Here is a 15,473-nt window from a genome sequence, read left to right as displayed (position 1 = left end):
GAACCTGGGACCTTTCAGTTCGCAGGCTGACGCTCTATCCACTGAGCCAAATCAACTAGGCTGCATAATCTTTTTTAAAAAATATTTTTTAGCCCTCGCGGGTTTGGCTCAGTGGATAGAGCCTTGGCCTGCGGACTGAAGGGTCCCTGGTTCGATTCCAGTCAAGGGCACATGCCTCAGTTTCAGGCTTTTGCATCTAAGAAGCATTCTACAAATGTGTGCACAATGAAGGAAACTGGTGTTGTTTTGGTTATATGTTATATTAGGCTTTTCAAGACTAAGCTAAATGCACCCAAAATATGTCCCAGATGGCAGTGCTCTACATGGGTGCCTTTTTTTCTGGCATTCTATGCCTTTCGGTCTGTTGTGCAGGAGGTAGCCGATCAGTGATTTGCTCTCATCATTGATGTTTCTATCTCTCCCTTTCTCTCTGAAATCAATAAAAAATATATATTTAAAAATATTTTAATTGATTTCAGAGAGGAAGGGAGAGATAGAAACATCAATGATGAGTGTCTGTCTTCTCATTGGCCCCCAATTGTGTGTGTTTGGGGGGGCAGTACTGAGGGGTTGTGCAGCAAGCTTTGGTTTATGGTTTGAATTCCTTGGTCAAGTAAATTAGGCAATGCCAGCGGCTGTGGGTTTGTCCTTGGAGAAAATGTGGGCCTTACAAGATGGAGAGGACATTCTGGAGGGCTTTGCTGGAGAAATAAAAGCTACCTTTTCTGTCTTCTCTGGAGCCCTTCATTCTCATAACTTTGTTCCTGTTGGTGTAATTAAACTCAGAAAGGTAAGATGTTGCATCCACCTGCTTAGAGCAGACCCAGGTCCTGGCCCTTTTCAAATTCATCCCACATTTAACTTAAGGATTTGGAACATGCAGTGATAGGTTACATAGTTCAGTTTTATATCCTATTGGATTAATTTTTTTTTTCATGTTTGAAAACAGTTATGATAGTCCTTTGGGGGAGAATCTAGTATTGGCAAAGTTAAATGTATTTTTAAAAAAATATATTTTATTGATTTTTTAGATCGGAAAGGAGCGAGGTAGAGAGAAACATCAATGATGAGGATCATTGATTAGCTGCCTCCTGCATGCCTCCCACTGGGGATCAAGCACGCAACCCAGGCATGTGCCCTTGGCTGGAATCGAACCCGGGACCCCTCAGTCCACAGGCCGACGCTCTATCCATTGAGCCAAACCAGCGAGGGCTAAATGTATTTTAAACGGAAAGTTTTTAGAATGTTGAAAAGTAATTGAAAAAAGTGATGAGTAAATGTCTAGGCCAAGATATTTCAATAAACCTTTCAGAAGCCTTAGAAAAAAAAGAAAAAGAAACATCAATGATGAAAGAGAATCATTGATTGGCTGCCTCCTGCGTGCCCCACACAGGGGATCGAGCCCGCAACCTGGGCAAGTGAACGCTGCGTCAGGCTACATCTGCATAATCTTATGGGACCACTGTCCCATATGCAGTCCTTCAAAGACCAACATGTCTTTTTTAAGAAAAGTATGTTTTTATTGATTTCAGAGAGAGAGGGAGAGGGAGAGATACCCTGACTAGGGATTGAACACCAGCAACCCTTCAGTGCATGCGGTGCATGGGATGACACTAAACCAACTGAGCCACACCAGCCAGGGTCAAATGTCGTTTAAGTAGTGCATGACTATAGTGAGAGGAAGGGCAAGTTCAGGGTTAGAATGCCCAGAGGTGCCCCCATTTCTACATCATATCCAGTGTGGCTTTGGGGTGAGGGAGAGAAGCCAGTTACACGCCCTGAAATGGAAGGGAACAGGCTAAAACTGCAGCAAGAAAGCTGGAGGTGAGACATTAGGAAACACTTCCTCGCCCAAGAGCACAGGTGGATGGACAAGGGGACTTTGGAGTTCTCTGGGGGAAACCAGGGTTGAAGGACTGGAGGCACAGCTGTCAGGGGTCCTAGAGAGGCAGGACTTATGTTGGGACAAAGTGGGTAGAGGAAAGCATCTAGCCTCAAACCCATCCTCAAGGAAGCCGGTGGGCGAGGGACACTGGGTTCCAACAGATGGTCCTCAGCCCCACGCTATCTGTTGGACAGAAGTCAGAGGCTCTGGGAGAGTTCATCCTGGAGTCTGGACAGAAGTGGGTGTGGGGCCCCTCGGATATTGGACTGCCAGGAATAAACAGACCTCCTTCTGTTCCCAGCTCTGGCCTCCTCCCTGAGGGATCCAGGATGTCTGTGTTTCTTCTTACTGCTCTGTCTAAACACTGTGTGTGGGATGACGTGTGAAGCGGGGACAGCTTAGGCGGTGGGAATTGGAAAGCCTGGGTTCTATCCCCTGCTCCCTCAGCCATTTCTTCCAGTTCCTCTCTGCTCCCCCACAATCCCTGGGACTGACTCATCTGCCATTTCTCCTTTACCCAAAGGAGCCCTAGTGCAGGCAGCTTGCAGATGCTCCATTGAGCTGACTCTGCAGGCTCTACCACCCAGCCCCACCCAGTTCTCCTTTCCTCAGGTAAAGTCTGCATCATGGTGCCCAATCCAGACTCTGGCAGGGAACGTTCTGGGCCTCCTTTGCCCATTCCATTCTCTTGGATATATGATTTTTGCTGATCCTCCTTGAGCCGCTGTTCAACCCTTCACTAGCTCTTGGGAGTCTCTGAAAGGTTCGGGGCATAATCGTGTGACTGAAATGGCCAGGATCCTGGTTTCAGGAAGCCCTAAGTCAGCTATATGGCAGAACCCCTGGCCCTGTTAAGGTTAAACAGCCAGATTCTCCACCTCTCCCCAGGAGCCAAAGGAAATTGCACTGCTTTTATCAATTTCCAAAGGGAAAAGTATTGCTTGAACTCAAATAGCACCCCCTCCCTCCAGTAGACCCAGGCTTGGGTCTTAGGCCTCTACAGAGCTTTTGTGATGAGTGCCTATCATTCCAACTTTGAATGACACCAAAGGGGACTGAAATGGCAACTGCTAAGTACCACCTCTGATGTAGCAGCTAGCACTACTTTCTTTTCCTGATTTCAACTTCCTGTCCTTTCATCCCACCCCTCCACTTTCTATCAGTCTTATTGCCTTTTCTGCCAAGCTCCTAGATCTTAAATATATTTTTATTGATTTCAGAGGGGGAGAGGGAGATAGAAACATCAGTGATGAGAATCCTTGATCAGCTGCCTCCTGCACGCCCCACACTGGGGATTGAGCCCGCAATCTGGGAATGTGCCCTCACCCAGAATCTGTGACCTCCTGATTTATATATAGGTCAACACTCAACCACTGGGCCACACTAGTTCTTAGCATACACAGGTCCCACTTTACCCAGGCACAGAGGGTCCCACCAACACCCTCATCTCCCATTGCACCCAAGCAGAGAAAAATACCACTTCTCTTGGGAAGGACCTTGGCTTATGTTGGACTTTGCTTCCTTAGCAGTCCTGCCACTTCTGATCCCCTTGAGTGAATAAGAATGGAACTTAAGATTTATTAGATGGCATTATCAAGGATAATTATAGGCACTGTAATTGCCTATGTGATATCCAGTTATCTGCAAAAGCTGACCCTCATCATCTTGAGGCCTCCTTCCTCCCACAGTCCACAGGAACTTGGCTGAAGTTAGTGGGCCTTCGTCCACAAAGGGAAGGTCTTTCTACACTAATACCAAGTGTGTCTTGACACAGGTGAAGAAAAAGGAGCAAGTCTGGAGAGTCTTCACCCGAATGGACTTTTATAGGATATTGCCTTGGGATCTACTGCTGTAAAAAATATGTAATGCCTTGTTTTTTCCCCTCTGTATTTTCTAAGCAATCTTGGCTTTATCATCTATAGATTGTATAGGTTTCAGATTCTCAGAAATCTGATCTCTACTATTGGCTAAGAGTACAAGTGAATTCCAACTTATTACAGAGCTGTGCTCTAAACCGAGCAGGAAAGCAAAAACTGCTCCTAGTCGAAATTACCCTTGAAAACTCCTACTAGCTATTAACGGGTGCTATTTGAGTTCAAGCAATACTTTTCCCTTTGGAAATTGATAAAAGCACTGCAGTTGGCTCCTGGGGAGACGTGGAGAATCTGGCTGGTTAACCCTAACAGGACCAGGGGTACAGAATACATACATACATGTCACCATCACCCAATATATCTAATTTAGCCAGGTTTTCCAGCTTACAGGAGTAGGTGACAAGGGGCTATATCCCAGGAAAATGCTGCGCAGATTTCATGTGGTGTACTCTTCCCACTGGAGGCCACAGGGTCAGCACAAGCCAGGGGATAGCACTCTCCAGGGGACATGTTTGTTGGGACCAGCACATAACTCCCTGACTGCATCCCGAGCTAAGGGCCCTTTTAAATGAAGTCAAATGAAGTCTAGGTGACTAAATGACCTTGTGTGGCTTTCAAACTTTTTGACTATGACCTATAGTAAAGCATTTTACAATCCAGTCAAGATATGCATATATACCTTAAAACACATTTCAAAATTGGTACTTACCCTTAACAGATGTGATGCACTGATTGATCTAGTCTGTACTATTCTGTTTTTTAAAAATGCTGGTGACAAAGCTACACATGTGATAAAAATGCATAGAAATAACAAAAATGAGTGCATGTAAAACTGGTACAATCTGAGTGATGCCAGGACTATAACCACATCAGTTCCCTGGCTATGATACTAGTTATACAAGATGTTACCAGGGGTGAAAGGTACACAGGATCTCTGTATTACTTCTTACAACTGTATGTGAGATATAATTATCTCAAGATAGTACAGGAAATGCAAATGCTGGTTGTGATTCAGTCAAGAAATTTCACAATTCATTAACGAGCCTCAACCCAGCTTGAGCATTAGATGTAGACAAATTGAAAGGGAAAGGAGCCTGGACGGCATGGCTCAGTGGTTGAGCGTCGACCTATCAACCAGGAGGTCACGGTTTGATTCCAGGTCAGGGCACATGCCCCAGTTGCAGGCTTGATCCCTAGTGTGGGGCCTACAGGAGGCAACTGATCAATGATGATTCTCATCATTAATGTTTCTCTCTCTCTCTCTCCCCTTCTCCCTTCCTCTCTAAAATCAATAAAAATATATTTTCTAAAAACAGGGAAAGGAGATAGAAACCATAAGGATGGCCCTCAGACCACTTTAGGTGCTCCTAAAATCCTCCTGATAGTTCGTTGTCCCCCCCCCCCCCCCCGATAGTTCTTTACCAAACAAACTTTCTGAACCAAGTTTATTTTAGGGATCAGTGTCCTACTAAGGGACAGCATACTTTGCTAGGCTCTGTACTATTTGCTAGGTAAGAATCTCCCAAAGTGAGTTTTTTGGAGTGCCAGTCTCTTGGGCTGTTTGTTATGTGAGAAAGAAAAATGTGGCCACTTCATTTGCATCAGATCCATACCTAAATACCTACCTGCAGAATCACACACTTCCTGGAACACACTGGGGAAATGCTATACATTATTCATGATAAAAGAATAAGCGAGAACACACTTTAATGTGCCTATCACTGTCTTGGGAGTTTCTTGGCTATAGCCAGACAGACTTAGTAACAGAGCTTTAGAGCAAACTTATTCAAGTTTAGTCAGAAATACCAACCAAGAGCTCACTAGCTAGCCATTCTCTCTAAGCAGCGGTTCTCAACCTGTGGGTCGCGAACAATGAAAATACATCCTGCATATCAGATATTTACATTACGATTCATAACAGTAGCAAAATTACAGTTATGAAGTAGCAACGAAAATAATTTTATGGTTGGGGGTCACCACAACATGAACTGGATTAAAGGGTCACGGCATTAGGAAGGTTGAGAACCACTCTAAAGGAAGGCTTGAGGGGTCTGGAGCCTGAGGTTTTCCAGTTCAGGTCTGCAGATTCCTCGTCCTCCATCTCTCCTCTCTTTTGGACTCACAGTCTAGAAACCCAGCAAATTCTCATGTAAGATAGAAAGATTTTCTTTATTAATGACCCCAACCGTATTTCTTTAGATACAGGAGTTTTGAACTCAAATACTCAAGAGAAAACAAGTTAAGATTGCATTATCCTGCAACTCATTACCAGTAACATATTGCAAAGCAAAAGAGCTTGGTAGGAGGGTGGAAGGGAAGGGGAGTGAGGAGGGGAAGATAAAGAAAAGGAATTAAGTTGATCAAGTGGATTTTTTTTTTTTTTTAATTCTTGGGAACTATCAAGTCCTTGCAAGCACAGCTCGTTTCTGCAGATTATTTTCCAACGTGTACAAAATGGAACCTAAATGGAGAATCCCTTGAGAACCTGAAGAGGTGCAACATTAAAAGCTACGATTATCCAGTAGCAAGTGTTCCAGCCTTCAGTTGCCAGCCGCTTCCTCTTCCTGTTCCCAAGAGTTAGCGGGATGAAAACGTCTTCCCCCTTTAAAAGCAGAGAATAAGTGTAAAGGCTAGTTTCGGGTTCACCTTACCTTCCACCCACACTCCTGAACTAGGGATGGGATCCCAAAGAGACACTAAGCATGAGGTGGAAAGGTTCCACCAGCTCTTTCATTCTATTGAATACTTTCAGGTACCAGGAAAAACCTGCGCTAAGTCCATGAGGACATTCAACCTCCCCAGTAGAAAGGAGAATCATTTGTCCACAGTTTCTGGATGGCCTAGATCTACTTGTATAACAGTGGGCTCAAGCCTTTTCCTGGTAGAGATCAGGCTCCTTCTACACAGCTTATAGCTTTTTGGGCAGCAGATGGCAATCCCATTTTAAATCTTTCACCATGGAGACAGAATGATCAAAGAAGTAACCCTCAACTACACTGTGGGTTACAGAACACCTGCCTGGCTAGGCTTCTGAGTTGTGTTCTACCCACTATTCCCCCACAAGGGCAGCTTTGAGAACAGGTAGGTTCTCAATGACAGAGTAGTATTTGCTAAGAGCAGCCTGGAAGCAAGAGCTGAGAACTATGGGAAATTTTTCCTGCCCTGAATGTCTCACCACTCCGAAATAAAACCATCCCACCTTCAATAAAAAGCTCATGAGCATTTGATTCTGGCAGAGCACTGTGGGTGCTGATGGTTGGCTTCTGATCCAGGCCATTTCTTGCAGCCGGCCTGCCACCCTATTACATGCTATTCATGGTTCTGCAGACCCCTTCTGCTCTGTTGTACCAGGGAGTGAGTGAGTGAGTGAGAGAGTGAGAGAGAGAGAGAGAGAGAGAGAGAGAGAGAGAGAGTGTGTGTGTGTGTGTGTGTGTCCTGGCTTCTCCTGCCCAGCTGAAACAGTTAACTCCTGCCCACCCTTGGTAACATAATCTGGTTTTGGGGATGGCTGCAGTTGTCTGCCTCCCCCTTCCTTCTGTGGCCCACCTCTGCCAAAGAGAGGTTACGGGACAGAAAAAGGCAAAGCTGCTCTTTGTAAGTCCCAGGGAGGATGTTTATGGGCAATTTATTCATTTCAATGACTCATCCTTTCCAAGTTCCCCCATCAGGATAGAGTTGTTCTATCCTGCCCCTCAGACAACTGCACTCACTTTGCAGCGACCCTCAGGAGCACCTGTTGGCGTGTAGCAGGGTGCAGGAGGCATGGGGGAGACACTGGGCAGTGGCTGCCTAGTGGGCTCATCTGAATGGACAAGCAGGCAGCTCTGTGACTCCCCGTGATGCCGTGTTTGGTGTGTGACAGGCTGGCCAGGTCAGGCTTCCTTCTGCTGTCCCTAGCTGCTTGTTTACCTCCTGGGCTCTACCAAACTGCCTTCTCTCCCCTGAGCTCTGAAAGTGGCACAAAATGGGTTGCCTCACACTCAAGGTCACCAAAGTGGTGCCTGATGAGAAAAGCACTCCTGTGGAAAGTGAGCAGAGAAAGAAGGGAGGCTGTAAACTCCAGGATGGAGGCAAGGTTCTGGAGGGGCAGAAAGAACATGTGTGTCTCAGCACTTACACCTGCTTCTGCCTCCCCCCCATTCGCCACCCCATTTTAGGATAGGCCAGAAGCTGCAGAAGGAATCACGCTGCCATTTTGTTGCCAGAGTACCTGGACATCTCTCTAAGCAGAGGATCTAGTTACAGGCTGAACAGCACTCGGCTCTGGGCAGGAGGCACAGAGCTACTCCAGAGAAAGGTCTTTGGTACTAATTTCCTAAAGACCAGAAGTCTCCAAAGCCTTTGCCTGAAGAAGTCAGGGGCGACTTTAACTGCTGTCTGGTGTTTCAGAGGTTGAAAACCCTCTACTCAGGCACATTAAGAGCCAGATACTCCTTTCATCCAGTTAAGTGGCAGCAGAAACTAACTTGCCAGAGGAGAGAGCTTGAAGCTTTATGCATACCACACCTACCAAAGTTACCTGCAAGAGTGCTGGGTGTTGGCAAATACACTGGGTGTGAGGGGCATGGGGGGGTGGGGGACAGGGGGGAGTGCGGGAGGGAAGCTTAGGTCCCCTCAATACTGTAATTCAACGGGCACAAAAGACAGCAAATAAGCACCTATTACCTTATTTTAAGAAAGGGATTGCCTAAACGTCATCAGAAAGGGAACCAAGGCCTGGCACCTTGCACAAAGACCTAAATCTCCAGGCTCTATATCAAGAGGCCTCTTCTGCACACACTCACCATTTCCATCCCTGATAAAGACAACCTCTTCTCCATGCAAAATGCCTGCTGAGGAGCAGACCAGGAAAAAGAACACTGGTGTGTGTTTCCAGGCCTATTTACTCAAGTAAATGTTGTTAAAGTAAATTGCTCCTTCTCCAGGAAGACCTTGGGAAGGATAACACTGACCTCAACACAGGCCCAAAGAGAACACAGCCTATCTGGGTAAAAAGGTCCCATTGTGTTCTAGCTGCCATTCTTCTAGCTCACAAGCATGTGGGAATAAGGAAACACAGCCCCGCCCACTCAGAAAAGAAAACCTGTTCACCCCACCTTTAGTCTGTCTGGTAGCTGAGACCCAACCCTGCCACCTCACATATGGATAGCTACTGCCCAGATCCCTGAAGGGCCAGGCTACCAACACCCACTATTTCCTGCTTAGTGAGCTCAGGAGAGGAAGGTGGTCTTGCGGTGGGCTAGCCCTACTCACGTGATTGTTTTCATTTCTTTCTTCTCGGCATCTGGGCGTGCACGGTTCAGCACCTTGAGGAAGTCGGATGTTTTTGCCCGCATACGTGTGTGAATATAGGCCTGGAGGCAAACACATCGAGTACTGAAGCAGAGTCTTGTACTAGAAAGACAGCTTTGCTTTCACTAGAAGTTATCAGGAAGGTTTGGAAACATACCCTGGACTGACACAGGGCCTTGCAGGGAAGCAGGAGGCATAGATTCATCTCTCTGCTAGGGGGAGTGGTGGTAGGGGGAGAGATGAACAAGACTATGATTTCCTGACCTCTAGAACCATCTACTTAGAGTTCACAGCAACAGCCTGGACTTCTGGATGACTTTTCTTATCAGCTCTGGTGGAGAGAATGACCGAGAGCACGGGAGCCGAGATGTTGTGGCTCCTCTCACCTTAGAGCACTTGATGTGGTAGTGCAGGTAGTCCCGGAACGTGTGGATCAGGTTGATGGTATTGTCTCGAGCGCTGGCATTGGTGTGGCGAGGGAACAGCACTGGGGGGCACAAACAAGGAGTCAGCATGTAACACCAATGCCAAAGGGCAGGAAGACCAGTAACCCACAGTCACTTCCCATCTCCTGCTTAAGTACCATCCACTTGTTTCATGCCCAGGCTGTCAGGTTTTCCTCCTTGAGACCAGGAAGGGATAAATACCTTAACTAGGGCACACGCCAGTGAGTGCAGGTGGGGGACACTGAGGAAAAGGAGGAGATCATGGCAGAAAACAGAGTTCCCCAAGGAATGGGTGTGGCCCTGGCATTCATCCCAGGTCCGATTCTGTGTCTGTGCACTCCCAACATAATAAAACCTTGCCTGCCACATGCCTACTAGCTCCTGCCTCTGCAGCTCAGCAATCTCTTTGAAAGGTGATACTAGTATCTACTAACTTTGGAGAAAATACTTTAACTTAAGAAATCAGGATTAGGCCCCAGTTGGTTTGGCTCAGTGGTAGAGCATCAGCCTTCGGACTGAAGGGTCCCAGGTTCGATTCCAGCCAGGGGCACATGCCCAGGTTGCGGGCTCAATCCCCAGTAGGGGGTGTGCAGGAGGCAACTCATCAATGATTCTATCTCATCATTGATGTTTCTATCTCTCTCTCCCTCCCTTCCTCTCTGAAATCAATTAAAAAATGTTAAAAAAAAGAAAAAAGAAATCAGGATTAGGAAACCTATGCCTGTCCTATGTCCTTGGTGCTGAAGTAGAGTAAACCTTCGGAGAAACTAGATTCAGACCAGACCATTACGGTATAAACAATAAGGACCTGAACTTTCTTGATGAGGACAGGCAGGAGGGACTGCTTTGGATGGAGGCTGAGAAAAGCAGCTCCCATGGCACTGACCACCTAAAGACCTGTGCAGGGACTCAGCCCTCTGCACCTGCACCCCCGCCCCTGCCTGCTTTGGCTTCTTTTTTTTTTTTTTAAATATATTTTATTGATTTTTTACAGAGAGGGAGAGAGATAGAGAGTTAGAAACATCGATGAGAGAGAAACATTGATGAGAGAGAAACATCGATCAGCTGCCTCCTGCACATCTCCTACTGGGGATGTGCCCGCAACCAAGGTACATGCCCTTGACCGGAATCGAACCTGGGACCTTTCATTCCACAGGCCGACGCTCTATCCACTGAGCCAAACCGGTTTCGGCAGCTTTGGCTTCTTGAATCCTCTCTATTTCCTGCACCTACTCTACTCAGTGGTTTCACCATCAGCAAAATCCTAAGTACGAAGTTTTGCTGAAATGAAAAGGAATGTGCCCCGAAAAGAAGTGACCACGAGGGATAGGATAACTGCACTGTACAGAACGTAAGATGCTCATGGCTGGAAGTTTACCATCAGTTTATGTACCATAGAGACATGTACTGCCAATTAAACTGCCACATGCTATGAAATGTAGCTGCATCCGGACCTCATGAAAAGAAAAAATGTGTAGCTTAGATGTAAGGAAATAGGGTAAATCCACTCGCTCCTTTTAGCACTGAGGTGAATTAATGAAAACTTCACGAAAGGGGTCATTTTAGGGCATGAGGTACAGTGTGTGTACACAACGTTATTCCAAACTGTCAGCTCTAACAATGAGCCAAGCCAGCTCACTAGGCAGAAGCAGCTGTAAGATGGGACGACCTGAATTCCTTCAGTGGAAAAAGTGGAATAAGTGAATCATGGTTGGAGCTTCAGCCTAACTCCAAAAAAACCCCAAGATATGCCAAATGACAGAGAACTCCCACCAGCTGCTCAGCAATGCTTACCTCCCAACACTTGACATCAGAGGCTACCCCGCCCCCCTTAGGATTTAAAACAGGAAAAAGGAGAGATGACTACTGTACATGACCTGTAATTAGTGTCTTGTGACACTACCCCTTACAGTCACGGCAATAGGAACAATTTGGTATGCCTGCTTTTGCCCCCTCCCCCTAACATTTAACGAAGGTCTGTCCAGGCAGTCTGTAGTCTGAACGCATCAAAGGCACACAAACATGGCGACCTCACCCTGCTTACCGAAGGTAATGTAGCCAATGTTGTCACCCACAGCAGCATCGGTGTCTTTCAGCTCCAGAGGCGGTTCCCTGTGGCTAAAGAGGACCTGTGGGGCCGTGTGGCTGGCTCTGCGTCCTTCTTTGAACTCCTGCCAGGACAAGCAAAGATAATCTGGTGTAAGATGAATAGAACTTATGTTACGGGGTTTGCCCTATGGGGTGTGACCTTTTAGCTCCCTGGACCAGTAGATGACTAAAACTCAACTATACCTAATGTGAAATATTACAAGTGCTGGCTGCTAACAACGCACTTCAGATTCAAAAAGTAGAAGTCACAATGTACTTAAGTTCAATATTCAAAATGTGATGAAAATCACTGTTAATCTTCCCTTTCTCTTGTTTTAGAATATCATAGGTGATAGAATCATATCTGAGATTAAACAGATGACAAATTGCAAAGCACTACGAGAACCAGATTACGTTTAAGATAAGGGCTACTACTTAATAGTTTTGTCGATTCAATGTGAAGGAGGTGATATTTTTCAAGAAATCTTTAACGTTTCTGGATGAATGGAACCCAAGCTGAAACTTGGTTAAGACTTCAAGAGCAAGTCTCAACTCCTTTTATCTTTGCATATACGCCCTGATGAACAGACCAATTTTTTTTATCACTCCCCTCACCCTCATCTCCACTTTTTTCAGTCTCATGAATACCACATTTTCTCTGGGCTCTGGGTGTTAACACAAGTCTTGTTTCACTGAAATATCTTAGATCCTGTTACTATTTAGAATTCATCAATGAGAACTTTAGACGAAATTTAAGCTCTTCATGGGGCAGAAGACAACGCAGTTAAAGAAGCTGAGTTGTCCTAGTGTTCACTGAGACAAGGAGACCGTGTCACATGAGAAATGAAAACCTAATGTTTAATTCTGGCTCTTGAATGGCCCTGGACTAAATAAACAGCCACCATGCTGCATAAGAGCTCATCACCTTTAACAAAACGAGCCCACCCATCCTTATCAAACTATAGCAAAATGACCGAGGATAAGACAATCAGCCACTCCATCCCTGTTCAAATCTCCAAGTCTCAAGCTTTTCCTATCCATACATTCCTGTGTAAATAGATAAGTGATACAAGGCATCCCTGTTTCAACCCAGATCTGTAAGAACTGAACTAGATTTTCTAGCAATGCCAGTAAGACCAGATGATCCAGTCACTGAGAGATGGCGGAAGGATGGAATCAAGGGCTTAACCAAGACCTGAGTTTTCTGAGCACTAAAAGCATGTTTAAACAGCCGCTCTTCTACTACACTCAACTATGACCTCTTTTATAATGCCATCCCCAGCAGCCTGGGGCAGCTGGCTGCTCTCTCCTTTGGTTTCCCATGTCTTTTCTATAAACCTCTACTATGACACTGCACTATTTATTAATGCAGCTGGCTTGCCTACCAGGTTGTGAGTTCCTCAAGCCAAGGATTCTGCTTTATTCCTCGAGCTATTCCTTTGTCCTTCAAAGAGGCTGCCTAGCACATGGATTGGTGAATAAAAAAAAGCATTTCTACCCTAGCTGACTTAGTGTCATACATTCTACAGGAAGGAACAGAAACTATGTTTCCATTTGGAGGTAAGAATAATACACATCGCTGAAACCGGTTTGGCTCAGTGGATAGAGCGTCGGCCTACGGACTGAAGGGTCCCGGGTTTGATTCCGGTCAAGGGCATGTGCCTGGGTTGCGGGCACATCCCCAGTGGGGGGTGTGCAGGAGGCAGCTGATCGATGTTTCTCTCTCATCGATGTTTCTAACTCTCTATCTCTCTCCCTTCCTCTCTGTGAAAAATCAATAAAATATATTTTAAAAATAAAAATAAATAAATAAATAAAAAGAATAATACACATTGATCAGGAAGCCCCCAGCAAATTAATGGCAAAGGAAGGATAACACTTGAGGAGTTCTAATGTCTACTCTGGGATCTCAGTTGGTGGAAAATAAATCAACATAGCTGCGTTAGGTTACTCCCTTTTGAATTTGTTCTCCAAAAGAAAACTATTTGGAGAAGCTGAAAAGGAGTTAAGATCATTCAAAATGGAAATTCCTAAAGCAAAACTCTAGAGATTGCCCATCTCTAGAAAACACCTTTCATTATGCAAAGTGGCTGGGAGGTTTTCTAACTTCTATTGGTTTTACTCTTCAGCCTCAGGAGAAAACAAAACAGATAATAACCATCTGCCAGCATTTTCTTATGTTTAGTCAGTTTCTCGAAGGCTCCAATTCACTTATAAATGCGGCATTCATATCCAGATGGGGTATTTATAAATCTGAGGTGAAATTACTATTTCATTAGTTCTGCATACAGAAAATAATACATTTAAGACTTAACAAATATACAGTACTTCTCATTTGGGACTATCCTTCAGAAATGTCATGTCTTTCTCTTTGGTTCTCTCTCGAAACACTTAAAAATCAACCCACCAACCCACCCAAATAGTTTCTTTCCTAAGCGTCTTTGTTACATATGTATCAGCAATACTATCTCTTTTTTCTCCCTCCAGGTAGGATGTTTTGAGCATCACAATACTATTTTTCTTTTCTGTCACAGCACAATTTATGACAGAAGTTCAGAATAAATCCAAGTATCTACAGAAGTTTAGTATATGATACAGGTAGCTTCTTGAATCAGTAGTATAAACATGGGCTTTCAAATTATTGCTATTGGGACCAGTGGGTAGTCATGGATGGCTGGATGGGTCCATCTTTTATGTTACAGTCCAGGAGAAACTCCAAACAGATCATAAAAAAAAATTTATGTGTAAAATGAAACTAAAAATTTTAGAAAAATAATACAGGTCAATTTCTTTTTTTCTTTAAATATATTTTTATTAATTTCAGAGGGGAAGGGAGAGGGAGAGATAGAAACATCAATGATGGAAGAGAATCATCAATCGGTTGCCTCCTGCACGCTTCCTACTGGAGAGCAAACTTGCAACCCAGGCATGTGCCCCGACCCGGAATTGAACCGTGACCTCCTGGCTCACAGGCCCAACCACTGGGCTATGCCGGCTGGGCTAGGTCAATTTCTTTATAATCTTGAAGTAGGAAAGGAGTGTCTATGACTCAAAATCAAGAAAGCCATAAAGGACCAGATTGATCAATGTAATTATGTGTAAATAAGCACTTCTGCATGGGGGAATAAAAAGACCACAAAATCTAATGACAAACTGGGGGGAAAAAATTGCAACTCTTATCATAGACAAATGGCCAATCTCCCTACTATATAAAGAAATAGAGAAGATCAATAACCCAACTGAAAAATGGGTAAGAACATAAAAAGACACCTCACAAGAAGAGAAAAACAAAAACCTTCAACATAATAAAATATGTTTTGAACTTGCTCATAATGGAACATAGATACCATTTAAAATCCATTAGATTGAAAGAAATCCAAAAGTCTGACAACACTTTCTGGGGAAATGGGCATGCTAAAATGGGTGGAAGGGAAAATGGTACACCTTCTGTGGAAGAGAGCTTGGCAATATCTATCAAAATTACTGACTTTGGCCCTACCCAGTTTGGCTCAGTGGATAGAGCGTTGGCCCAAGGACTGAAGGGTCCCAGGTTCGATTCTGGTCAAGGGCATGTACCTCAGCTGCATGCTGGATTCCTATCCCTGTTCAGGGTGTGTGTGGGAGGCAACCAATCAATGTTTTTCTCTCTCTGTCTCTTCCTCTCCCTTCTACTCTCTCTAAAAATCAATGGAAAAAGTATCCTTGGGTGAGGATTAACAAAACAAACAAAAAAATTACTGACTTTGACTCTGTTCCCAGGTCAGGAAAATATCCTATATCTATATATATAAAAGCCTAAGTGACTGAATGACCGAACGACCAAACACCGGTCTCTATGACGTGCACTGACCATCACAGGGCAGATGCTCAACGCAGGAGCTGCCCCTG

The 15,473-nt window shown here is 44.9% G+C and overlaps 1 protein-coding gene across 1 annotated transcript in view; it reads right to left on the bottom strand.

Moving 5' to 3' along the window:
* Nucleotides 1-5,909: 5,909 nt before the first annotated feature.
* ARPC2 (actin related protein 2/3 complex subunit 2) overlaps nt 5,910-15,473 on the bottom strand; it is a 29,586-nt gene continuing 20,022 nt past the window's right edge. Inside the window, exons 8-11 of the mRNA XM_006082504.3 lie at nt 11,542-11,668; nt 9,438-9,538; nt 9,013-9,113; nt 5,910-6,361 (exon numbers count right to left, since the gene is read on the bottom strand). Of these exons, the coding sequence (XP_006082566.1) occupies nt 6,337-6,361; nt 9,013-9,113; nt 9,438-9,538; nt 11,542-11,668 (354 nt within the window). The 3' untranslated portion in view covers nt 5,910-6,336. The remainder of the gene's footprint in view (nt 6,362-9,012; nt 9,114-9,437; nt 9,539-11,541; nt 11,669-15,473) is intronic.

This window comes from Myotis lucifugus, unplaced genomic scaffold, assembly GCF_000147115.1.
Source record: "Myotis lucifugus unplaced genomic scaffold, Myoluc2.0 scaffold_3, whole genome shotgun sequence".
Classification (NCBI taxonomy): Eukaryota; Metazoa; Chordata; class Mammalia; order Chiroptera; family Vespertilionidae; genus Myotis; species Myotis lucifugus.
Note: the sequence above shows the minus strand (reverse complement) of the source record. Positions and strands in the feature narration are given on the sequence as shown.